Raw genomic sequence first — 27,018 nt, forward strand, 5'->3', positions numbered from 1 at the left:
CCAGCTTTACAAACAAGAAATAGAATTAAAGATACACATTTGAACATATATACATAAGCAGCTGGTGACACTTCTGGACATAAACATACAAGGAACTTCTTTGCACATAAATAGAACTTTATATTTCTTTCACATGTGTACAAAATTAATTTGCTTTCTATATTGAGCAAAGTTCTTGGGAGACACAAAACAAGGATTTCTAAGAGACAAAATCCCACATACTGCTTCAGATGTAGGCTGTCATGCACACAAAGATGTAGTAATACAACTTAACACAGCATTCCTATACAATACTTGTGTTTCTTATATACATACTTACAGGACACTTTTGTACATGAGATGCCACCCTTGCAATTGAAATGGCATCTCCCCTGAAAGGCTGCATTAATTCCAGTGTTTGTTTGTATAAAAGATAAAACAAGTTTTAAAATGCAGCACCACTTGGCTTGCAGAACCAAGGATCCACTGAACTGCAGCTATGGTGAAGGCAGTGGGGTAATTACACTGGCCTCTGTGTTTACACAGTTCCAGTGGGGAAGGTTAAGGAGACCTTTGAAGTCTACACCTCTATAAAACATGGCTATGGCAAGACCACACGATTTGAACAGATGCATGGCTAAAGCCACACACTTCTGCTCTTCAGCTTTCTCTTTAAGTTACTTAAGCTAAGTGTCCGGTTCTGACTTTGGGGAAAAAGTTTGGCTTCTACATGACATTTTTCAGTACAACTATTTACCAATGGTGGGGTTCAGTACACACACAACCTGTGAAACTCTTCTTTAATGCAAGTAGAAGGGGTACAGAGTGCAGCAATGACAGAGGACCCTGCTAAGCATCTCCTGGAGTGGGGACTGCTCAGCACCTGTGAGAAGCACATGCCAAACCTGCTGTGAGATTAGGTTAGGCTCCTAGTTTGTTTTAGGCACAACAGTGTCAAAAGAAGGGCTAGAGTTTTTTGTTCCTTGTTTATCTTAATCATACTTTGTCCAACTAGAAAACAGCACCTGGAGAAAACTCAGAGCAGCATGCAGGTGATGCAGCTTAGACAGCATCTAGACAAACGTTACCTGGATGTCAGCAACACCACACACACATATTACTGGCTGCTTCTGTGGGTTACACACACCCATACTCATACCAAACCGTCTGCTGATCTCCCTGGGGATCTGGAGACCCGGGAGTGCTGTTGGAGCTATTTACTCTTGCAGGCTCCTCCACAGCCCCAGCACTGCCTTCTGGCAGCTTACCCTGGCACTTGGTAAGTAGAACGTCACCCTGGACTTGGCCCAGGGAAAAATTTCCCTCAGCGCTGCTGGAAACAGGTCTGGCAGGGGCCATTGTGGCCACCTCCCCAGAACGAGGGGCAGGCTTGGGTTTGACTTTAGAGGGAGCATAAGATGCGGGCGAGTACTGTTGCCCAGGGTTCACACGCTCCTGTGGCTGCACGTTCAGATTGCTGGTGGATGCAGTGGGTGAGGCAGAGAACTGATGGAAGGAGAGCGGCCTCTCATCCTTCGGTGGGGCCAGGGAAAGGCGCCTTGCATCAAGCTGCCGGCAGCGGGAATCCACACCTTGCAAAGAACCTGCCACCTTTGCAGACTGTGGCCGCTCTCTTAAGGTTGCCTGAGAGCTCAGTGGCACAGCAGCCCTAGCAGTCTGACTGACAGCATCTTTGCCCCCACGCAGGTCTCCTACTGACTTCTGAGGGCTCTCCTGTCTGTACATCTCTGGGCCAGTGGCTCTGAGGAGGTCTGCAGAGGCTAAGCTAAACGCCCTGCTCAGTGACGTGCTCCTCCTGCTCGCGGTTCCAGGCTGCTGAGGTTGTGCCACGTGACGTATCCCACTGGTAGGCTGGTGCTGTGGTGTGTAAGGAAGCTTAAGGGATCCCTGGGAGCTTGCCAGAGACTCAGGTTCAACTTGTCTGATGCTTGGCTTCATGTGATTTCCAAGTTTAGCCGTTCTTCCTTCTTCATTGGCAAAGGCCATCTTTACAGTTGAAGCAACAAGACTAGTGGGCATCTTAGCAGACTCCTTTCTGGGCGGCTGCACCAGGTTCCCAGTAGCTGAAGGCTCATTTGCTTTCCTAAAGTAATCGCTGAGCAAGTCATCTCTGTTAATGGAGGTGTCCTGGTGTGAGAAAATAGGCACATGCCACATTAGTGACAACACTTTTTGTTTAAAGAATCATGCAGAGCTTTGTGTTCAGATTATCTTCCTTCCCACTTAATTCAACCCACATACAACCATAGATTTTATACTTAAAAGCGGGGAAGAGAAGATATATATGTTTACAATGGGTGTAACTCCTAATCAAGGAGTAACATGCTCATCATAATCAAGTCATGACAGCTTTATTTGCCAGATTAATTGTCTTAAATTTTAAAAATGTCATCCCAATTGCAACTTGGGCAGCAGCTTCTCTGCCTCCTTTCACATCAGCCACTGTCACCATAACATCAATATTGTATTAATGACAGCCACTGGTAGCAGATATCTCTGATGGTCTGTCACCTTCCAGAATATAGTTCATCTGAATAACATTCTACTGTAATTTTAGGGATACAACAGGAGAGAACACCTTGGGGAGATGTGCTAGCATTACATGAAAGTCCCAGTCAATATATTATACATGTTAAAAGCTGCACATACAATATAACAAAATGTACAAAAAATTGTAATCAAAAAAATGGAGAAATTATTGCTTTCCCACAGTTAACTTGCAGTATTTCAAGTCAGACAATTAACCTGGCAGTAGAACAAAATATACAATGAGTATTTCACGAGGATGGTCCATGCAATCCAAAAGTGGTGATAATGTTTGATTAGCAGCCATTGGACTATTAGTGCAAGGCATGCTCAGAAGAGTTAAGGGACATGCTGTCTTCATGTAAAATGTGCTGAAACAAGCTCAGGGAATTTATTTTTTTACTGTTCTCCAGGGATTAAAACTTATATATTCATTTCAGTGGTTTTCCAAACATTTCTTCAGTCATAAAACTCATTTGCTAGAAGCATACACCATCAATGGTAATGATGCTGAGGGAGAATTTCTGTGCTCAACTAAATGTTAAAGTGTTAGGGTTATTTTTAACTTCACTTTAAACTGCTGTTATGCATGTTAGCATTACAGTGACTAGTCCTCCAAAAACACACGTTTATGAACAAGCATTGGAAATACTTCATGAGCAATTAATGCAAGTGATCTGGCAGCCTTTAAAATAACAGCTTAGAGTTATAGTATGCTTCTATAGGTATTAATATGCTAGAAAAAGCTGTTGCCTTCATAGCAAAAACAATGGATACCCAGGGAATATACAGTGAAGTAGATCTATTTCCCCTGCCTGTTCTGTGCCTCATGCTGTCAGGACACGAATGACTGAGGACCGATTCAAGTGACTGTGAAGATTCCTGATGGAGGGAAGGACATATGGGATAGCAAGAGGGATACAGGGCATCAACTTCTAACAGAAATTGGTGCAATGAAATCATTTCACACTCATTTAAATGGCGCCGATGCTGAAAAGGAACAAGGATGACAGAAAGAATGAAAATGGAGTCATGGTCAGGTACACACACACACACACAGAGAAAAATCGAACTTTAAATATCTCTAAAAACTAAGACCTGTATTATAAGAAGAGTATAGGAGGTATGCTTAAATATTTCTTTGAAAATACAAGGACTAGAATTTACTGATGCCAGCAAATGGCACAGCTCTGTTGATATCAATACTGTTACCACGACATTAATGAAACAAACACCTGTTCTCTTACACTATCAGTGAATTGGTTTTGAGCTATTAACATGCTCGATACTGCACTGCCTCACAACTGCACAGCATGTCTGAGCAGTCAAAGACAAATGCCATTTAGAAAACAAACATTTCATTCCTGACAAAGCACTTCAGTGTGTGGCATATTCTCACAGTCACTGAACCAACAGAACAGTGCCAGTCAGTATGCAAACACGTGGCATGGTGCAAGCACCAAGAACTTCCTACAGCAAGAAAAATACTCTCTCTCAAATGCATTGATGGTATATTCAGGTTAGGAAACGGATTTAGCAATTGCACTTCAATTGAAAGCTACTGTTAGTTTTCATTTTAAATTACAGATTTATCTGCTCAAAATTGCACAGAAAAATTTTCAGTTCACAAAAAATATACCTGGAGCTGAGACCTGATGAACGTAAGACATAAAACCTTGAGCACAAATGTTTGATATTCCAAAAGCCTGGTGGTCCAATACATGGTACTTGCAGTGAATTATCTGCCTGACTTGCCATAGCTGACACACCAAAATAAGCAAGCAGAGCACAGTGTGAAAAGTTAGTTCCAACAACTAAGGCAAGATTTGTTTCATTCATTTTGCAAGATGCAATAGCTCACTGCAATTTCCACAGATAGAAACAAGGATCTTCTGCCTTCCCTTGTTTCCCTATGCCCTCATTCCCCTGAATAGCTGACATCAGTTTTTTGACACCCGAGATGAGCCATCTAGTGCTATTTACTTACACTAGGTGGGGACAGCCTGTTGCTCTCTTCCAAGAACTCTTCCAAAGTTACCATTTCACTGCCAGGTGAGGAAGATCGTTGCCTGCCAGCGTAAGACTGGGATGGAGCACTCTTCTGAGGTATATCATAAGAGATCAAACCATTCTTGTGGAAGGAGGACTCATGTCTGCTGCTAGGGCTTAAGATGGCAGAAGTGGAGTGGAAGGGATAGGTGTCTGGGAGCAAGGCCGGTGCCTCTCTGCTTGGCACCATATCTTCACTACTCATACTTTCAGTTCTACCATGGATATGATCCAAGGAACCTAAGGAAAAGCACAAATATCATTAAAGACACTGTTCTTCCCTCATTTCAGTAGATTTCTCACTGAGGTATGAAGTTTATCATCCAGGGCCACTTCCAAACAGACAGGGTGACATTTTTCATCTTTCTTTTCCCACAGAACTTGAGGCATTTCAGAACTTAGAAAATACAAAATCAGGATGAGTAAATATCTTACAGAACATACTTTGAGACCCTGTGTTAACCAAGCACAACTGCTTGTCCGAAGAGCAGAAATAACTTAGTAAGGGGACTCTTTCCCACCTCCATGCCAGGAGAAGATCTCCAAGTCTTGACTCTGTGTGATCACAGGGCCAGAAGCTGGCAGTGTGAAAGTGGATTTTTCCACATTTTCAGCAAAAGCAAGTCTCCAGAGCACACTGTTTTCATACACAAGCTGTGTACAGACTTAAGAACAGCAGAGACCCGTTGCTGTAAAAGGAGTCTAAGAGTGGCCTGATACTTCTTACAACCTGATGCCAGTCAGACTGAAGCAAAACTAGATTGCCTGCCTTAAAAGCCATTCCTTGCCAGAATCAATCTTAGAAAAATGCCTCTTGCCAGCAGTTGTGATTCCCAAGACAGCCATGTCCAGATTGCATAATCATTACAATTTCAAAACAACAGCCTTCAAATTTAATTGGAAGGAAAATGGCATTTTACACAGTTTCATGGATTTCCACTTCCTGTTTGTCAGAACTCAGCTGTAAAAGCTTTACCTTTCAAATTGAGAGGTGAACTGCTGCTGGAAGCGTTTCTACTGCTCTCTAAACTGTTTGGCCTGGACACTGAAAAACACAAAACAAGCACTGAACAAACAGATCTTAAATTCCTCTGATTCTCTAAAAGACTTGGCTAGAGTCTGCCTTCTGAAAATAGGACCTGTGCAACTAAGCCACTGTGAAAAGATTAACGACATGATACACACAGGATGCCAAAATCTGGACAGAATAGTTAACCTTTTTCAAGTTAAGTTATTCAGGACCCACTGTGTTTTTTCTCACTTACTTTTTGCACAAAGAAGTATGTTCTGGGTTTTGCTTTTACAGCCACTATAAACAAAGTAATGTAAATACTTAAGCTCGACAACAAGTTGCTGTCTCTTTCTCTGCTTCTTTGGAAGGAGCTGGTAACCAGCCTGCAAATTAAATCCTCCACAAATCTCTAAGGAGGCCATGCTGCTGCTGCATCAGTGTTCCAGCTGTGCCCCCGACCCTGAATTTGTTTTAACTGCCGATTCACTCCCTTAAGGAAGAAATTAAATATTATCCAGAAAAATCAGCCATAAACCCGTAAGACATGCATTGAAGGGCCTGTTGCTGGGGGCATTGTTGAAAATTTATTTTGGGAAAGCATCCATTAAAAGCTTCTCAAAAACTAGAATTACTTAGGCCCATACTCCCAAAATGGCATTGCATTACTGCATCTCATGCTACCATGTTAACTTAGCTGAAACGCTCCAGGACCCTTCGCATGGATGCAGTGACACAAGTCTTAATGCAGAGCTCCAGGGCATTCATATAAGCTACCAGCTTACCGTGCTGCCTGGTGCTCGCAAACTCTACCTCAGGGGACTGTTCACATAGATTATCTTCAGAATTATACCCTGAAAAGAACAGAGAACTTAAAAGGCTAATATTAAACACAGGAAGGTTAAACCTTCATCTCAGTCTGGAATGCATTCTAGCCACGAAGAAGACCAAGGCGATTGAGAGGCTATTCTGGAGCCAACATTGGAAAAGCAGCCATCTTCTAACCACTGCTGCGAACCACACAGCAGGGAACCACAGGATAATCATAGAATCATAGAATTGTAGGGGTGCAGAAGATGCATGCTTATATGAAGTCTAGAGCTGACTTTGTTTTCACATTTAATTATCTACTGGGATGTCTTTCAAACATTTTCAATGGAGAATTTGTAGCAGGATTTTAATGCAAGGTCTTGCAACAATTTCTGAGCTTCCTTGTTATAGATTTTAGACCCAGCAGGTAGCTTTGATGGTTAAAGTTCTGTGAGAATTTGTCAACCCTTAAAAATGCTAATAAGATGATAAATGCATTTAAGAAGGTCCATATCACTTTTTTGCATACTGAGCCAATATTGTTTGTATTCAGTCTTAAGTATTTTTAACAATATGAATTTCCACAATTTTCATTGTTCCAGAATTTCCTTCCTTGCTTATTTTGGCTTCTTTAATTGAAAAAAAATCACCTTGAATTCCTGAATCCCAGTCCTATTACTGACACCCAAACGTGGTCTGTCAAGCTGATGATACTAAGAGAGTAAGGAAACCCTGTATCTGACCAATTAAACCATTAAGCAGATAAAGTAGGAGTGAAAATACTGGAGCTCTGGTTTTGTACTTGAATGCCACTAGAAGCCATGATTTGCCCAAGCAGGAACTACCAAGCAGCCTGATTGTGCTAACAGCTGGTATATGAAATGCAGGACACACCTTTAGGTCTGCTTTGGAGCCTGGGGATGGGGGTGGAAGTGTGCAGGTGAATAGCTGAGGTGGAGTAAGTCCTGGGACCCAGTTCCACATAACAGTGTTTTGTCGCAGAGTCTGCTGAGATTTCAACGTTGTCATTGCTGCCTCCATGATGGGAATTCCTCTTTTGCTTTAGGTCGGTTAGCACTGAGGGGGAGAGAAGTAAGGAAGAGTCTATGAAAAACAGCATTAGAAGATTGGTATTTATCTGCCCATACAAACATGACAAGCAGGCACAAAGAAACTGCACAACAGAGGCGCTAGTTTTGCAAGCTTTTCCATAAACAGTTCAGTGTTGGATAGGAAATTTCTGCCACCAGTTTTTCAATCGTGTGTGCTCTCTGTAAAGTGTGGGAGTGACAAGGGCTGCTTAGTGCCAGTGGGAGGGCTGATATTATACATGCAACAATTACCGTGAAAGGAGGAAGAAAAGGAGCAAAGACATGAATGCAGAAACGATAAGTGAGGTGTGAAATTCCCATAACATTATTCCTTGCAGGTACATTTTATAAGCACTTACTTCAGTAATAAAATAGAATAAGGGAAGAGTGACAGGAGTCACGCTTTTATTCAAAGAGAAATAAGGCTGATTTGGAAATTATCCGCGCACTAAGCTAATTGCTTTCAGGTTTAGATCTTCGCTGTGGGTTAAGAGCTCAGTCTCTACAAGGTTAAAACTCTGCTGCTCTTAGGATGTGCTGGTGCAATTATTTTTAAGTGGAATTCCTGGAACCTTCACATGAGAACAACAAAACCTACCTGACAAGAGTATTATTGACAATCAGAGAACTGAAGAAATCTCTCTCAGTGATCAAGTAGGCTAATTCATTTCTTGCAGTGGGAATGCAATGCTTTAAGGCACACATAAAGTGGAAGAAATTTTTTAATTCATTTACTATAGGAATCACCCTTAATGAGATTCAAGGTGCTAGAGTTCTATATATTTCTATGGAGTTAAATGCTGAAGACACAACAGAACGCAGTGGTCAAAATAAACAGCTTGCAGAGACAACAGACAGACAGTTAGTTCAAAGCACAGAGCAGCAGCAAAGCTGTATTAGAGAAATGGACCAAGTTACTGTCATCTTGGATGATTCCTGGAAGCTGACTTCAGAAACAATGTTTTCTCCCACAGGCTGCGTGGGCTCCATAGCACAGGGCTGGCACTTTTTCTCAGAATTGAGCTTTATTGCACGTCTGTAGGGGGAATTACTGGCTAAAGCTTAGCACACAGATCTGTATTTATAATTGACTTTGTAGATGCACTTAACACCTTCCATAGACGCCAGAATTATTAATTGCTGTGGAGATAAATGTTCTCTACAAATCCCAAAAGGGGCAGCAACAGGCTGCTGTGCCGTGGTTGTGCCACAGCAGGACAATTCTGAGAGTGAGAAGGGAGATGAGATCTTAGGGGCTTCCACACTGAGCTCCCTGTAGCGTATTGTGCATGGTGTACACGCTTCTCTAATGCAGAGTGGGGACTGGACCCACACAAGCATTTTGCAAGCAGACAGGTCACCAGACAATTCTGGGCAATGGAGATGTGATGAAAGTCATTCCAAATCATAAGAGAACAAACACATCTACTTTTTTCTTCCAAAAAACTCTTGTCAAAAAACTGAAGCAGTAGACACAAACTTTAGCTCAATTCAGGATGAACTTTTGTAGCTGGAATTGTAAAACCTTGCTAAACTGCAGGTTTGAATGCAAACATCAAGACACTTTGCGAAGAGGGATTGTTTTCCAGTAGCTTCCACTCTACATTCAAAGCTAGACAATTAAAAAGCAGGTGTAGATGGTAAAAACCTGCCATTTTTAGCACTTAGTGGCACAGAATGTTGTAAAAATCTCCAGGAATTGAGACTATTTATATATTGGATTCGTATTTTAGTAGGACTACAACATCATAGAAAGCATAGCAACAGCATATCAGGTCAACACTTCAACTGGACACGATGCACGTATGTGATAGCAAGAAGAAACTGAAGCTCATAGCAACTTCACTTACTTACACCATGCACCACAGCCAGTATACATACGCAAACTGTATGCCATGAGGTCCCCTAAACACGTGCTGCATTGAAGAAGTGATCCACAGTGTGCAAGAGTGATTCATCTTCCACAGGAAAACTTAAGTCCATGTTCACTAATCTGTGCTTGCATTTAGAGTATTGTAAAGACGTGCTGAGTGTTTCTATCAAGGTGTGCGCTCTTTTAAGGCATGTGGGATTTATTTGTTTTGCTTAAAGTATGTGTCAGAAATAAATGAAGATAAACACTAAAGAGAGGGTGTTAGAAATCTCCCAATTCCGGGAAAGAAAGAGGTTCGTTAGGAGAGGATGGGATGTCGGAAGAAGACCAGAACCGGAGCCGACTAGAGAGAGACTGATGATTCGATGGAGACTTAGGAGACTTTTCTTTATCCTTGTTTTTGCTTCTCAAAAAGGCAATCTTTTTGCGTTGTGCAGCTAAATTGTTATCACCCAGGTATCCCAAAAAGAAGAAGAAGAAAAAAAGTAAAAAACCCCTTGTAAATAGAACCTTAAGTGTCTTAAAACAGATTAAAGACTACACACAACCAATAAAACCCAAAAAAGGCTAAGCCAAGACCAACACATACATTTGGAGGAGTAATAAATGCGGTTAAACATAGGCAATCTGACTCAGATGAATACATGTACCTAAATATAAGCAAATCCATTAAGAAATTACTATGACATCACCCAGAATGTTCTTTGCTTAATAAAGTAAAATCAAATAGGTGTGCATTTTACTTGGTGACAGTGTACTCAAATATCCTTCTAGTGTACTCAAATATCCTTCTAGGCTTCAATACTGATGTTCATCATCTCAACAGAAATACAATTTATATGGCATCAAGAAGAATGAAATCCCAGAGACTCTGTTATCTCTGGCACTCCTCGAGGGCCTTGTTCTGTAGAAACCCCAGCCCGAATTCCCAGGATGACCTTTGGATGCATATCAAACACTTAACATCTCCTGGAATCACACGGATGATCTGAGACATGCATTTTAAGTGAATCATAGACCTCAAATAATGGAGGAAGGGAAATACAAAACCCAGAACAAAAACATCATCCACAGACACTTGCAATAATTTATAACAACAGTTCTACCTGCCTCAGCTGCTCCCCTTCCATTTCCCATGCTCCCCAGTGAGAAGACAGGAATTATTGTTTAAGGATTAATTTCAAAACTTCGTAAGTATTCCTACAGGACAACTATCTATATGTAGAAGCTGACAAAATTATCTCAAAAGGAGAAGAAAAACTGGGGACATATATTACCTTTAATAAAGATCACAAAGTATTTATTTTGAGGAGTATTCTTTTAAATTTCCCATAATTAGGAACACGATATACTCTATGAACTAGGTGACTAACCAGAAAAAGAAATCATTCCACCATCTTTAATTTTACTTTAGAGTATTAAAAAACCCTTTTATATTAAGAAATTCTTAGTTTGATTCAAATGCAAAATATGGTATCATCCTCCAAAGTATGAGATTACATCAATTAGTATTTTCTGTTATTTCTTTTGCATGTGCGCCCTCTCCTGGCAGTGGCTGTAAACCCAGTTATTACCCATTTGAATAGTTGTTAATGAACTGTAATATTATATGGTCCAACTTGAAACTGCTTTGTTTTAAAACCCCAGTAAACAAAGTATTTGCACTACCTTATTTAGTAATATGCAATACATTAAACCAAACCAAGAAATTATATACAAAAGCTGAAAGGAGAAGTAGATAAAAGGAAAAGAGCAAACACAACCCCACAAAATATACCCTTTACCACGTTTTAACATAGGAGGGCTTATGCTCACTAAAATGTTTTAGTTTATTTGTTTAAAGGATATAAAACAATGTGATGGAGTATTAACATACATTAAATCTTCTAAAATCTTTTTCAGATCTTTTAAAAAAACACCTTTCAGCTCATGAATTGAGGCTGGGCATTCCTTACCTTTGCTTGAAGAAGGGCCAGGGTTCTCTCTCTCCTCCATGGAGTTTGACCCTTGAGAGTTATCATCCTGAACCTCTGGTTGATATTTCAGTTTTTGGGAGGCAGATGGAGAGTTTACTGTCTCTGGGGATTCAGAATGACATGGAGGGCTTTCTGCTGCTGGTTTCAACCGCTCCCTTGTAGTCTCCTTCTTTGGCTTGATTAGTTTGACTAAGGCTTTGGCTCCAATCCAGTGGTTTTTCCTGACAAAGCAGGGTTTGTGAATGGGATTCATAAAACACAAAAAGAAATACTCCCCTGAGAAGTTTACAGCTGTGCTAAAGCCATCAAGCCATCCTATATTCTTATTTGTTCAGTGTCATGAGCTGGTTGGAAAAATGCAGCATCAATTCCACTGAGTTTAGGATTCTTTTCTCTCACAAAGTCAAAGTTATTTTACAGAAATGTCTCTTCAGCATGAGAAAGTTCCCTCTGCTAGAAATCTAAACTATACATACGGCCCTGTGTAAGGCATTGCAACACTGTGAAAAGCTCTACTACAGGAACAGGCTGGAAAAGGAAGAAATCAATCACTCTCTGGCTATCAGTCAGAACTTGGTGTGGTTGAACTTGCTTGGATTGGTTTTCTCATTCTTAATGCAAGTTGTAATTCCTTTCTCTCCAATGGACTGCTTATCCCCTCTGAAAGGGCAGCTCTGGAAGCACTTACTGCTGCTTAGTCACCATGTTGGGTTGGAAGTCCCTTGCCTCTGCTATGGACAAGGTAATATTAATTAGGGAAAAGTGGTTCTTTTCCTATTAATAGTTTCAAATTCCAGCACTAAACCAGAGAGCGCCAGCATGAGGTAGGTACTGTGCTCTGCATTAATTCAATCCGCTGCTTCAGGGAATGGCTTGCAGTGACAGTGAAGAGAGAAGCAGAGATGACACTGCCCTTATTTCAGATAAAACTTGTTATCTCCACAGAGAGCCCCTTCTCACCATCACAAGTCTGTACAATAGCTGAACTGAACCCATATGGGACTTACTTTTTTGGAGTAGGATCATAAAACTTGTATTGATCCATTATCTTCTCTTCAAGTTTTTCCTTGTGTCTCCTTAAGGCATTCAATTTATCACTGTGAGGGGGGAAAACACGTTCTGAAACATCTATATAATCACACTAATTCAAAAACCTGGAGACCAAAAGCTACCAAGAGAAGACAGAGACTAAAACATCCTCCTATCGTATAACCTCCAGGCTCCTACTGAACTTATTCACTGTCCGTTTAGAGAGGGCAAAAGCAAAAGCCCACTGAACTTGTTGCTGGGTGAATTTTGTGCAAAAAGCATGAAAGGTGGAAGAACAACAGTAGATGTGAGTAACCTAACACCAAACTCAGGCAGAGTTTGTTTGGTGGATGTTAAAATTAATGTTATGGGTTTTGAAAATTCATTTGCTTATTGTTCAGTCTTATTCACAGACCTCAGACAAGTACTCACAGGTTAAGATCCTTACATGGTTCGAACTTCTTGTCTATGTGATAACTGGGTGTTTTATTCCTATTCCACTTACTATGCTCTAGCTAGAGAACTAGATAAAGTTTGATCTTTTTGAGGCTGTTTAGGTCTCCTGTGAGCAGTGTCAAAGCACTTTCCTATCAGTGCCATGCAATTTTGTCTTTTTATTAGCTATTCTATTGATCTGGACAGTGATTAGCAAATGTGTTAGTCAAGTAGTCAGTCTAATGTACCTCCATTACAGAACCATCAGACACCTGGGTAACTGTGTTCACAATACACTGATCTGTACTCAGCCAATTTCAGCAAACAATTCCTAACAATACAATCATGTAATCCAGTATTGAAATAAAACTTGCTAACTCCCTCAACATCATGAGGTGCTTAAAATAAAATTCTTGGGGTTAAGAACACTTTTCTTCCTTCCTTTGTACCTATAAGAGAAATTCACTTATAAAGAGCACAGGATTCTTTGTAAATGTACACTATGTTTAAACAGGGTATCTCACTTTGCTGAAGCACGTCACCTTGTGCACAGGGGATGCAGCAGCATTTGCTGACACCTGCATCTTAAAAGTAACAAAGGAAGTATTTCTTATAATGCAAATGACAAAAGTAGAGGAGTATGAATAGTTTCTATTCTTCAGAAAACTAAATACAAAATGACTGTCATAAGACTACATTTTTTTTGCAACTCAGCAAAACTGGTTTGGGCATTTCATATTTTGTAACTAGGTTTTCCACATGGGTTCATCTATGTCATCTGAAGAAAGTTGTGCCTGTCTAGGTGTCCCCTGAACATCCCATTACAGTAAGGCAATGTGAAGGCATTTTGTCACGTCTCTATACATATATGTATCATCTTAAACACCCCCTTTTCTAGCCAGATATCAAGTAGATCTATCATTCTCCTGACTATGCTTCTATTTGTGATAGATGATTTGTATTGCATGTTGATCTAGAGGATTTTTTTTTAGCTTTCACAATTCAAATCTTCTTACATGTATTGTTTCTGTTCTTCATGATACTGCTCCTTGTTCTCCATGTTCTGCTCCAGTAACATCTGATTTTGCTGGCTCAGCATCTGAATCTGACTCAGGAGATGATGGTTTTCTTCTTCCAGATTTCCCTTTAGACGGGACAGCAGCTATTAAACAAGACAGATTAATCTCTCCTCTGCACCTGGCTTCCCTGGAAGCACACCATAATCAAGCTAACACACAGCAGTAGCAATCTAGGATATGAATCAATAGAACTCAAAGTATGCAAGGGCAGTGTTATGACCACACAGCTTGAGACCTTCTATATACAGGGTTAATGTTAGCACTGTAACTGAATCCAGCAGCATACCACCTATAGCTACTCACCTCACAGTGGCTGTCTAGCTTGGTCAGAGATATATCCATGGACTGGTGCTTTTCTTTCAGATCATCGTAGAGAGCCTGCCAACGATTCAGCTCCAGCTGAGAGTTGTTCAATGATGTTTTCAGCTCTTTAGTGTGTGAATGCAGCCCTTCATACTCTGCCTTTAGTTGGTTGTGCAAGAAATTCACCCTAAACATGAGGAAGCCAGCAGGCTTATGAAAGACACTTCACAGAAAGTCCCTCACATTCAAAGACCACACCATCGGCGTGCAGCTGCCACTAAGTCAAACATTAAGTTCCAAAGACCAACTCCTAAAACCGTTTTTATTCTAAGTAAATAATATAATATATTTTTATTAAGGAAGTAGTAATAGCATTATTATATATTTCAAATGTACAGTAGAACTGAAAGGAAAGCAGATTAAACAAAACTGCTATTTCCTCACTGTGTAAGAAACACCACAAATTTGAGTCACAATGTATTTCAGAATCTTTGGACATAAAGACAGGTGTGTTTGGCAGAAGTAACACTCGGAATTTTTTCCCTGATGCATGAAATATGAGCTTTAAAGTGACCTGAACTGTGAGACATGGTAATGTTGGAAGATACTTTTTGCTAAGTCTTTCTGCAGCATTCTTTTTGGCATGTCTAAATACGTCTACAAATCATGAAGGCATGTAATTAAATAAATACATAAATAAAAAATATTAAGTTCTGTATCTGCTGACAAATCAGCTAAGCCTTGCTCTCTGCCAGCACTGCAATCAGTATTTGGACACATCTTCATTTGTCCACAAAGAAACTGAGATGAAAATAGCAAGCTTGATGAAACCTCCTCTGCAGAGCTCTACAGTGTTCTAAAGCACATCACACTGGGATAGTATGTGAAATTTTCATGACTGACATGTGATTTTTAAGTATGATTCAGTCTAACACTGCTTTAACATGAGATGACTGTGACCCCTTATTTGTACCAAACTCTTTCTCAAATTGCCTTTGTAGTATGAATGGTGCTGCTGAACTGGTTATAATGGAGAGAGCCCCAGCAGGGATACAGGTTGCAGGGGAGCATACACTGACTGCTGCATTACATGAAGTTCAGATGCTAGCTCACAGAAGTAGTTTCAACATGAGCTAACACTTACCCAGTGATCCTATGAATCACCAAACCCATTTTTAATAACAAGAATCAAGTCTTTTTCAAGTATTAACAATGGCAGCTTTCTCTGGGCAGCACAACATAAACAGCAATGGTACCTCCTACAACTAAATACAATTCTCCTTAAGGGATAAAAAATTCACACAACTCCAGATACTGCTGGCGGGGAGAGGGTTGGGTATTTGGAGTTCTACATGAAGACAAGCACTTGGTAGCAACTTGTTACAGAAACACTTGTGAACGGGACGCTTATCCTGCGAGAGCAAAAGCCCCAGGATCAGTCCTGGCCTGAAGCACCAAGTAACAGTATTTGTTGACAGTGTCCATGAAGCTGATAAACTTAATTGAATTAAAGAAAATGTTCAAACCAAGACAGAAATTGAGAAAAGCTAATGAAAGTATTCTGGAGCTACAGGTAACTCCACAAAAAACCTGTGTGCTTTGTATAATTGACATTTTAATGATATATACAAGAATTTAGCAAGGGAACCATACCTGTCCAGTTCCTCCCTCAGCTTCTGATTTTCCCCAGTGGTTATTGCATTTGATCTCCTCTCCTGCTGCAGAGCTTCTCTATCAGTTTTTAAAACTATTTCCAACTCTTCCAATTCTGCCTTGTGTTTCATTAAACTGTCGTATCTGCAAAGAGAAGAGTAGCAAACTCAGCTTTCATTTCATTTTTTTCTTCCTCTAGTTTAAGATTTTTAGAAGACAATACCACAACAATCAGAAAGGACTCTTTTTTTTCCTTGCCTGCTTAGTTTCATACACATTTGTATGGTTAAACATCTATTGAGACTGAAGAAATGCTATGCATGGAAATACAGCTCAGTCTAAGTCAGCAGGGAAGCTGTCATGGGGGGTGGGGGTGGGTGGGTAGAGGGGAAGAGGGGGGGGGAAAAAAACATTTTCTTAAGCAAACTGCAATGCAAGTGCCAGAACTTCATTTCAGTTCCAGATTCCCATCACCTGGTAAAAAGCATGCAAGTCTCCAGGGCAAGTGGAAACTGCAATCCCATTCACAAATGGCTGTCAGAGGCAAGACTGGAAAACTGATTAAAGAGCAAGAAACAGCAACCAGAAAACAAGAAGAAAGCAGTGGAATGAGAAATGGTGACAACCTAATGCATATTAGGTTTATGTACATCAGTAACAGCATCCTGCATAGGTAATAACCTCCTGCCTGTGTCAGAGAGATGACAAGGCCAGTGTCAGTGAGCTGCCAGCAGAACACCTTTACACAGGGGCTGCTGCCCCACCTGCCTGCCTGGCTCTGCTTGTTCACCAGTGAGAAACCCACGAGCAGCACCAGTGTTCAGGGCCAGGCTTCCACTGCGACCTGGTTTATACATCTGTGCATAAACCATTCAGGGCAGGGAGACAGGCAAACACAGGGCAGATGTCATGAACTATGTCTTTAATTTCAACTTCTGGAATGCTAAATTAACAGAGGTGTACAACAACTCCCCTGATACTTGGCATAGGCATCAGTTAGGCAGGCTCAGCCTCCCTAAGCCACTACACTGCTTGCATTCAGAAAGTGCTCCAAACAACAAGAGGGCTTGAAACCTCTTTCCAAAATAGCATGCTGTTCTCAGAAGGGGTTGTTTGTTGTTTCATTCCCCCTCCCCCTTCTGGTGTCCTCTCTCAGGATGTGTGACACCCTGTACCCCTCATCCCGCACACACCAGTAGTGGCTGCCACTGGGGACACTGGTACAGTGAATGTTAAGCCATCAGCACATTTTTCAGGGGCAATATCTTTTTATCAGTCACAAAACACCTCTGGGCAGATGCACCTGTGCCAGTCAGAGGAACATCCTCCTAAGCAATTTTAAAACAACAACTAGGTGGAAGATGCAGCATTGCTTGTAAAAGCTAAAGAGAGCAAGCATCATCTATCTGCAGTCACCAAAACTAAAATAAACCCAAAAGCAGCAGAGAGCACCAAACACACTGACTCCTGCCAAGTTGTTTTCTTTCAGGCTACCATTCTCTTCATCCCAGGGTCAAATTACAGCCTGTCCCAAATTCCAGCCCATTGAAGTGCCACACAGAAAAGTACCTGTCTCCCAGACAAAAGCTGCTTTTTGTTATTCATTCCCAGTAACAGCAGTGGAGTTTAATTAACCTTATTTATTTGTTTTATTCCTCCATTCAGATCCAGGACATTTCAAAATCAGTGTCTGTTCAACAAATGGAAGAACTTGAGAGCAGAGGAAGGTTTCACATCCAGCTCCAAAAAGGATTTAAGACAGACTGTGTGCCAATCCAGTCTAAGACAAACTCCACAGCCAGTCCCTTGGCAGAGATTACCATGGCTGCCTCTAGAGAAACTGTTGTGAATTCTTTGCCATTTCTGTATGGTAGAGCTATTCCCTTCATTTTTCCTAGAGCCCTCTAATTTATAAGGAGCACTACCTAGAGGGAAGCAGTATACTGGTCTAATTTTACCAGCTTGTCCCAGCTCCACCTGCTTTGAGCATGGGAACCCAAGGTAGACCACAGTTGCTCCACTACATATTAGGCTAAAGGTAAAAAAGAAGAGACTGTCTGCAAAAATACAAGTGATTCTGCATCTCTGGAGCCCTAATGAAATCCCCAGGCAAAATTTTCTTACAGATTCAGCATGGAGTCTGAATTTGAGCAGGATTTGTGCAAGCTGACAAGCTCTACCACCGGGGTCAAGGTTACCCGTCCTGTAGGCTACGCACCACTCATGTTCACTCCACTTCAAGCATCAGGCAGTTGGACAGAGAGGTTTTAAAAACATTTTCTTATACACACAACTAAAATCCATTTTGGCTCTGACACAATTCATTCCTGGGATTGAACAATCATGTATCGCTTCACTCCTTTTGGCTTTCACCCTCCCTGCTGCTTTGTTAGGGGAAATACTGTGGGTAGGTATTTGTGACAGAGAACCTGAAAAACGCCCTGCTATGCTAAAACTCATGGCAAAAGGAACCCAGAAAAATAACTACCAGCCACAGCACTGGTAACACAATACAAGCCCCTGCAGTATGTAACCTTCCACAGTAGACATTCTGTTTTTCAAGTGAAATGAGGGTTTTTTCCAGTGTAATCTGCAGTTTTAGACTTCCCCTGAGAAAACTGCAAAGGAATGCCAAAGTATCTGCTCATCACTTGTAGCTAGCAAGTTACTACCTCCTCTTAGTAGTGTGCAATACACTCAGAGCAATTTTTAAAATGCAGCAGCAGAGTGCAGCCTTTCTGTGTTCACTGAGACGGTCAGCCAAACACTGCAAAGCCAAGAAGCTGCTATTAATGGCAAGCTATCCTAACAGTAACTCTCCTTTTCTAAGTCAAACCCACATGTCTGTGGTTTGCTGGGCTATGACAGGCCATTTCACTGCAGTTACACACAGCCCACTATTAAATCCCAACTGCAAGGCTAACAGCATGCAGATAGAGACCAGGGAGGTTTAAAGAATTTTCTCAGATGCAGAAAATATCCTGGGGTTAGAATGCATCAGAGTGAACCACACAAACCTTGGGGACACTGGCTGCACATGCTGTTACAGGATCACCAGCTAAAGTGGCTGTAGCTTTTTCTAGGTGAGCTCCAGTCATAGGTTTGTGCAGGAGTGTAATCCTGTTTTAAGCAACAGAACTATGATTACAATGCTGTCACCAACTGAGAAAAAACAATTACTTTGGAGTTGGGACAAGCCAAACCTGTCTCTTAGGCACTGCCCAAGCAAACTTCTTGGCTGCACTGAACTGCCCTGTGAAAATTTAGCAGAAGGTGCATTCTCGCTGAAGATGGAAGCGAGATATTTCATCTTAGCAGTTAAATGCCTCAGAACAGCAGAAGAAAACAGTTTTCTTACAGCTGTTTTTCTACCTTTCTTCCTTTTGTGTAATCACTCACAGCTCATTTAGTTGACAGCCAGCAGCTGTCCTGTCACACAGCCTTGGTGGATATTTTAATCACAACAGGTTTGCTTCTATACTTTATCAAGATCCACTGCACATTGTACTGCCAGCAACTCAATCTCTGGGAAAGCATAGCATCAGTTTTCAGTTTGCCCTCAAGATCACCAAGTTTCTCTCTGAAATGAGCTCATGGGCTTGCACAGAAACTGAACCTAAATACAGATGTTTTGAGAAAAATCAATGAAGTGTATACAAAAAGTTTTGAGATGTAGGCAGAGTCACATGTATGTAGTAGTACATCATACATATTCTTTGATCATTTGCCAGAATGACCTTGACTAGAGACTAAACAAATTACTCCGATTTCACAATGTAATTGAAGGGCCTGAAGTAAGAGCCACAGGCTGTGAGAATGAGAAGAAAATAAATAATACATTACTACCTCACAGCTAGCTCAATGGAGCTTCCTTCAGAGAGCCTCCATCATGAGGTGGACGCCACACACCATCTCCAATGATTTAAATCTCTCAAGATCTGTACCACTCACACATAGATTACTTGCAGAGCTTAATGTATGACTGGAAAAGATACCCCAACACAGTAGCGCTGGGAGAATCTTTTTAAGGCTGTTTGTTATTACAGCACAGATCCTTAAATGCAGTGAAGGCACTGAGCCTACTTCTGACAAAGCATCCCTCCAAGACTGAAGCCCATGTTCGGGCTAAGCATCACCAGTCGTTCTCTGGTCAGCCACCTTTAGAGATCTAAAATCTCCAGCTCTACAAACATTTTGATCTAGGCTCCTCACGACAGCAAGAATGAGAAGACACTTTCAGGAGAACAACTTAGTAGTTTCTGTTTGTAATTCAAGACCAACATTTAAGGCTAAAATCCTAACATGGCCACGCTCCAGTTACACTACACCCCTGAGCAGTGAGCGTACCTCTCACCCAAACCTTTATGCTCCAGATCCAGGTTTTTGTGTAATGTTTTCAGGCTGCTGTGCTGGTTTATCAGCATTTCATATTCTGCAGACTGTCGGTCGTGCAGCGAAGCAAGGTGTTCATGGTCCTGAAGCAATGACTCGTACTCGGCTTTCAGCTGCTCCTTCTCTTTCAGTATAGTTTCATTCTCATTCTCCTTGGCTGTCTGCTGATTTTGGAGTAAAGCATTCTGGGCCATCAGTGAAGCACTCTGGGAGCTGAGGGTTGAATTTTCTACCTAAAGTTTCTCAAATAAAAAGCAAGCATTTTATTTACACTACTGGCACATATAACACGTAGTATCAGCTTATAGCTGCACAGAGGTAGTCAAGGACACATCCATTGCTTTGTAGACCTAAGACATTTATGGGTAATTTGGCATCATTTTGGCACCATTGCTGGTAATATACAACATACAAAGCCATGCTATTAGCAATCTGAAAAGCATCAGGATAACCTCCAAAGTGAAAAACACTGCTTTACTAGCAGACGCTCTTGAGCCTGCAGACCAAGATAGCTGGAGTCCTTGCAACTGAACTGCATCTCTGACAATTGTGTACAAAGTTACCCCAGGTTTGCATATAAGTAATGAGAAGTTAAGCTAATTAAGCTCCACTCATCTTTACATCACTACATCAGCCTACCAATACATAGAATCACAGAATGCTAGGGGTTGGAAGGGACCTCTGGAGATCATCTAGTCCAACCCCTAGTACAAACATTTTCTTATTAGCTGTCATCATCTCCATACTACTATAATCAAACCCAGTCTCCTGGCACAGAGGTGCAAGGTTGTCCTGACCTGGAGCTTGGCTGTCTGTGTCTGCAGGGCAGTGATGTGCTCCTGAAGGAAAACATTTTGCTTCTGTAGTGTCAGGATCTGATTGTTGAAGGAGACATTTTGAGTTTCCAAATGCTTCAACTGCTCTTTAAGTAGCTGCTTCTCAGTATGCAGGGCTGCATTCTGAAAGAGACAGCATTGGAGGGGTGACAGGGAGAAATGGAACAGCAGTTCTAATCATCTGAAAAATCTATCAAAGATGTGATAGTCCTTCTGCAACAAATATATAGAAGCAAATTCTTCCCAGCATTAGATTAAGGTAGGAGAGATATTCTGTAGAAGATTCATCCCCACAATGATGTTACACAAGGCACTCAAGTTCCATACAATCCTAAGAGATACACAAGGAATTTGGTAGACTTATGTGCTTCAGAAAACCTAGCAGATTTCTTTAAGTTCAAAAATCCATTTCCCAGCAAGCCACTCGTGACTGCAAGTCTGAAAGATAACAGGAAGTAGGAGAAGGCTTACATTCCTTTCCAGTTCAATCGCTCTGTCCTTCAGCCTCAGCAGCTCCATGGTAGCTTCTCGGTGTCCCGTTTCCAATTTCTCATTCATTTGATGGTTGGGAATGAGTTTCTCTGCAGAACACCTGAGTGATGTCTGAGCACACTGCCCCTCTTGTTGAGTCTGCTTAAGTGCATCACATTCCTTCATCACCTGCAAATCCAACCAGCAGCCATCTCCAACAGTGAAATAACAGTAGGGTTTTGTATTCATAATGCACGTCCTCTCTTGCACTACAGGGACTTCAAGTGATCCACGAACCATTACCCTGACTTCACAGATGGGGAAGCTGAGGCAGACAAGTGGAGGAATCCAGTCTGTCAGCCTCCAGTCAGGTGTCCTTTGACTCAAGATCACTGTCACCTAACAAACATGCTGTTCTTAGGTTCAACTGCAGCCTTCTGCAGCCTATGCTCTCATTAAATATGGTAGAAAACCAACACAATGGCAATGAAAAACCTCATGGACACGTAGTGGTTATGTAAAAAACGCTTCAGCCCAACAGTTTTGCTGAAATTGGTGCCACTGTAAAGAGAGGGGCAAGAGAAAGTCCAGTCCAAGAAGGTTTCTGGGCAGTCTGTGTGTGTGCAGGAGGGGGGGGTAACTAGAGATAATCTTGTCTTGCCAAATAATTAACAAAAAACCCCAACCAATAACAAAACCCCACAACAACAAAAACCCAAAGCCAAAGTATGTGAATGAGCAAAACCACATCGTGAACAATTACAATTCAGTTAACCTCTCACCTTATTCAGATCATTCTGTAACTGCTGGTTCAAGTTCACAGAGTCTTTCACTTGGGCTTCTAGCACCGCAATCTTCTCCTCCTTTGCAGCGAGCGTGGTTCTTACTGCTGATTCAGTTTTGCTCTCCAGAATCTTGTATTTTCTGAAAGACATCAGAACAGGTTTCTGAAGTCTGGCACCAGGACGAATGAGCCATTGTCTATGTAGGAGGCTTCACCTTCCTTCATTCAGAATCTCCCCACCTTACATTTTATGGGTTTGCCTCTTCAGGAAAATTGTTTCCTGAAGAAAATTCTTCACAGCTTACTACTGATACATTATAGCTGCAGAACTGTTCTTTGAAAAATCCAATCAATTCAATAAGAGTTAATGCCAACATGGTTTTACAGAAATATCTAAGAGATACATAACTTAAAAGTAAGTTTTTCCTCTTTTCCCCCTAATTACACTACAGAAAATTCCTCTCATGACTCTTTTGTACATTCTTGATAGGCAGAAAAATCCACAATGGATTCTTAAGACTCCTATGAACTGGGTATGTTTCTCTAAATGGGTCTTGCAAAGACACCCATACACACACAGGCTGTTAGGGTTTCTTTGTTTGTTAATTATAGGACTTGCAAAGGAATTCCCTGCAATCAGGAATTTCTTAGGCAACATCTACGTTTACATTAATAGGTGGTTGGGCCACCAATTACATGCAGTAATTAAAGACATTGTTTAATAGACGTTATTCTTACTTGTAAGGAAAATATGAGGAGGAATACACACTGAAACAGCTACTCTGCTGGGTGTACTGTAGTGTCTGACTAGTGTGGAAAGGAAATGGCATTTTTCCTTCCATCCAAAAAACCTTGCAGCATACTGGCAAGCTTGCTACAGAAAATACAGTTTATGTCCAAAATTGGTAACCTAATTGGAGTGAGACCCAAAGAGAAAGGCAAAGGGCTTGAGGGAAAAGCCTGCAGAGCCAAAAGAACAACTAAAGGAGCTAAATTTCCTTACATGTCCTCATTGCCATTGTCATCCTGCAGCAGAAGCTCTTTGTTCAATCCTATCTTCTCCAGTCCTTGGCCCAGTTTGTCAAGCTCACTGGACAGCTGTTGACTCTTCAGCTTCTCCTGGACCAAATCCTGTAACAGCACCAACGTTAGTTGCTGTGCAAAGGGTGGGAAAATTATTCAGCACTAAAGATTTATTTATGCAATAAATAAATCACTGGACTGAACTACTTCTGCCAGCGCTGGCATCCTGCCCACCAGCCAAAACAGGGAAGGCACGCAGGCCAGGAGACATCCTGCACAGGCAGGATGTGTGTAGGACAGGACACCAGCAGAGGGAGTTCCCACCTCTCAGCTAGGACACAAAGCCCTGCTGAAAAGCCCAGCCAAAGACGGGCACACACAGAGCACTGACAGGACTTCAGCATGGAAGTTTCCCGGGATAATAAGGTGAAGATGTTGTTATCAAGGGACTTGGCAATAGTGCCTTTTCACTACTGACATATGGTAAATTGCTGTCCAGACATAAAAAAGCCTAATTACATTGTCATGTTAGAGAGGGACAGCTCTGGAGACTACTGAGTTTGGTCACTTATTCTGGTATCTATTGCCCATCATGGTTTCATTTAGGTTTCTTTGGAAGAAACTTCAGAAAAAAACAAACAGGGAAATCATACAAGAAGGAGTTTTGTTGGAGTTGTACCAGAAAATATATTGGGAAAATACTGGCAAAACAGCAAAGCAGTCTGTGTCGAAATGGCCTGGGAAAACATAATGCCAGCCTGCATATTTAAAAAGAATCATTTTTGATGCAAGTTCAAAGATTCCTACCATTCAAAATTCACTGAAATGCAAGAGTGCCATGCAGAACTGCATCACCCATGTTTCTGCTCAAGAGCTTTCTTAAACAAGGCATGAGGAAGTTAAAGTTACTGAAGCACTTCAAGTAAGAAAATAAGTATTCTGAATATCAAAAAGCAGCAAGGATAAAATTTTAAAAGTAGTACTTTGTTAAGCATATACTGTAGGTGTTCATCATTCACATGGCAAGGGAAAGAAGTAGAAGTTAAGGCTGGTGCCGATCCACAGTCTGCAAACAGGTCCCTTCAACACCCGTGAACTCAAGTACTTTCTGTAAATTCTATGGAAGGCACACAGCTGTATGGCTCTACCACTGGGAATTCACAGAAGGGCAAGATTAAAAAGGAGTCTTCTCAAAAACACTCATTTACTTTTAAGGATAGTTGGATATAAACACATCTGGGTGACTGTTTTACATGTTTCAAATAAACTTTTCCTCTTCCTCAAAATTACACTTAATTCTAAACTAAAACTAAACCTTCAAGTAAGTAAATATTTACTGCATTAGTCTTGACTTTTTTTTTAATTTCACTGCACTCTTGCAGCATTGACTGTTTCCCTCTGAATGCTCTTTCACAGGAAATCCTGTTTGTGGCAGGAGAACAGCAGCTTGGGGCAGGCAACGAGAGCAAGGTGCAATAACCTGAATCTGCTCATGTGCCACTTAGAGGAGTATCAGGTTCTGGCACGTGTCTTTGATGCTAATTGTCTATTTTTAAAAGATGACTACTAGGAAAAATACAATTATTGCAGTGGAGAGGGATGCTGGAAGAGATTGCTGCTACTTAACAGCAGAGCTGCTTAGCAAGCTCTCACTCTGCACAGGAGTGTATGGGGAGAAACAATGTAGGTTTGTTGTACAGCAAAAACTTGGTGCAGCTGTTTTTGAAGGGGTTCTGTTGGTCACCTGGGACGGTTGGCGTCTTGGCTAAGTCTCTCTTATAGAACAGCGATGTTAAACCACCCTCAACAAGTGCTCTACTTGCTAGGCTTAAGAGTCATATTCCCCTGCTGGAACTCTCATGTTAGCAACAACTTTGTGATCACAGGGTTAGAGAAAGCATCAAGCCTTTGGTTTACATCTACCACGTGGGAGCTGTGGAAAAATCCTATTCTGCAGGAAAAAAAGATGTCATTGGAAACATGGTGTTTGTGGACCAAGTAGCACATTGCAGTTTTGGGCAGGTTCCACTTTCCAAAGCAACACTAACCAGTGATAGCTATTAAGGCAGTGAAGATTTCCTAGCTCACCTATTAAAAAAGTCACAGGACAGGTGTCTTCCTGTGGCACTTCACAATGCTGAAATAAAAAATAATATAGTGTTACTTTGCTTACCTCTCTCAATGTAGCTAATGTTCTTTTATCAATTGTAACTTGCTTTATGAGATCTTTGTTTTCCTTTTCAAACTCTTTCAGCTTGTTAGGTAAATCTCTGAATCGAGCAACTTCCTTTTCTCGTGTCTTGATTTCCTTCTCAGCAGCTGCCAACTTCACTGTATTATCATCCAAAAGAGCATCTTTCAGCTCCACTTGCTGCCAAAGCCGTTTTGTTTCTTTCTCCAGCATTTTTTTGTCTTTCTCAAGCTGAGACATTTCTTGTTCTAGGGTCTTGTTCTCCTTTTCCAACATCTCCAGCCGTTTGGCAGAAATCTTCAGCTCCTCAAGGCTTCTCTGGAGGACCTGATTTTCACTCTCCATCCCCTGCACTTCTTTTTCTAACTCCTGGATCTTTTTGTTGCTGTTCTCCACCATTTGCTGAAGTCTCTGGTTTTCGGAGTTGACACTCTGATAGCTTAGCTCCAGCCTCTCTGACTTCTTGCTCATTGCTTTTAACATTTCCACATTCTTCCTTAAGTCCTCTTTCTCTCTCTCCAAATCTTTATTTTCTGCTTCTATTTGTGCCATTTTTGTGCTGGTAAATCTCATAGTCTCCACTACTCTCCTAAGCTCCAGATTTTCTTCATCCAATTGCTTGTTGTCCCTTTCCAGGTCTCCAAGCCGGATGGAAATATTTTGCAATGTGTCCAGGGATTTTCTTAGCTTCCTATTTTCCACTTCAAGATCCCCATTCTCCTGCTCAAGAACTTCCACTTTTTCTGTCACTATTTTCATCGCTGCTGCCTTCTTTGTGAGCTGTTCATTCTCCCTCTCCAGCCGATGGAGCTCTTTCTCCATTTCTTCCACTCTTTCCACTTTCTCTTTAACCTGGTCAAAATCCTTTTGCAACTGTTTCTTCTCAAATTCCAGCTTGCTCAGTTTGCTACTAGTCTCTGTAACTGTTTCATGAAGGATCTTGTTCTCTTTTTCAATATCTTTTACTCTTGCCTCACTGCTCACTTGAGATCTTTGCCTCAGGGATAAGACCACTTGATTAAGGTGATCATTTTCTTGTTTAAGGTCCTTTATCTACATAAACAATAAAGAAGCCAGGCAAATGTTACTCATCTGCCTTACAAAACACAGTATAAACTAGTCCTGAAGCAGATGACTTCACAAAACCATGCCCTTTAATCCAAGACAAATTTCTCAACAGTTTTCCCTAAAACAAACTACCCAGTCTAATGAAACACTTGTTACCTCTGATAACCCCTGCTAGTAACAAACTAAAACCAGCATCATATTCCTGAGACCAGCTGAGAAGGTCAAGGCAGAGAGAGAAAGCAAATGGGGGACTTTCAGAGAACACCTTGGAGAAGATGCTTTCTTTGTAATCATTCCTAAGAAAGGTTATTTTCTGTCTAGTTTCATATTCCTCTTTGGGATCTGAAGACACAAATTTTATCTGATAAGGCATCAGAAACTCCCAAACATTTGAAAATATATAGTCATTACAGACCTCAT

The 27,018-nt window shown here is 41.2% G+C and overlaps 1 protein-coding gene across 1 annotated transcript in view; it reads right to left on the reverse strand.

Annotated features, from left to right (window-relative positions):
• Nucleotides 1–1,116: 1,116 nt before the first annotated feature.
• Nucleotides 1,117–27,018, reverse strand: part of CCDC88C (coiled-coil domain containing 88C) — a gene marked incomplete at both ends in the record, with an annotated part of 92,812 nt that continues 66,910 nt past the window's right edge. The window contains 17 exons of the mRNA XM_084270463.1: nt 1,117–2,127; nt 3,304–3,516; nt 4,514–4,815; nt 5,552–5,620; nt 6,370–6,438; nt 7,289–7,471; nt 11,314–11,555; nt 12,342–12,431; nt 13,815–13,960; nt 14,181–14,367; nt 15,834–15,977; nt 20,181–20,458; nt 21,023–21,184; nt 21,533–21,721; nt 22,315–22,456; nt 23,320–23,447; nt 25,513–26,583. Of these exons, the coding sequence (XP_084126589.1) occupies nt 1,117–2,127; nt 3,304–3,516; nt 4,514–4,815; nt 5,552–5,620; nt 6,370–6,438; nt 7,289–7,471; nt 11,314–11,555; nt 12,342–12,431; nt 13,815–13,960; nt 14,181–14,367; nt 15,834–15,977; nt 20,181–20,458; nt 21,023–21,184; nt 21,533–21,721; nt 22,315–22,456; nt 23,320–23,447; nt 25,513–26,583 (4,626 nt within the window). The remainder of the gene's footprint in view (nt 2,128–3,303; nt 3,517–4,513; nt 4,816–5,551; nt 5,621–6,369; nt 6,439–7,288; nt 7,472–11,313; nt 11,556–12,341; nt 12,432–13,814; nt 13,961–14,180; nt 14,368–15,833; nt 15,978–20,180; nt 20,459–21,022; nt 21,185–21,532; nt 21,722–22,314; nt 22,457–23,319; nt 23,448–25,512; nt 26,584–27,018) is intronic.

This window comes from Gallinula chloropus (assembly GCF_964237585.1).
Source record: "Gallinula chloropus genome assembly, chromosome: 14".
NCBI classification, from domain to species: domain Eukaryota; kingdom Metazoa; phylum Chordata; class Aves; order Gruiformes; family Rallidae; genus Gallinula; species Gallinula chloropus.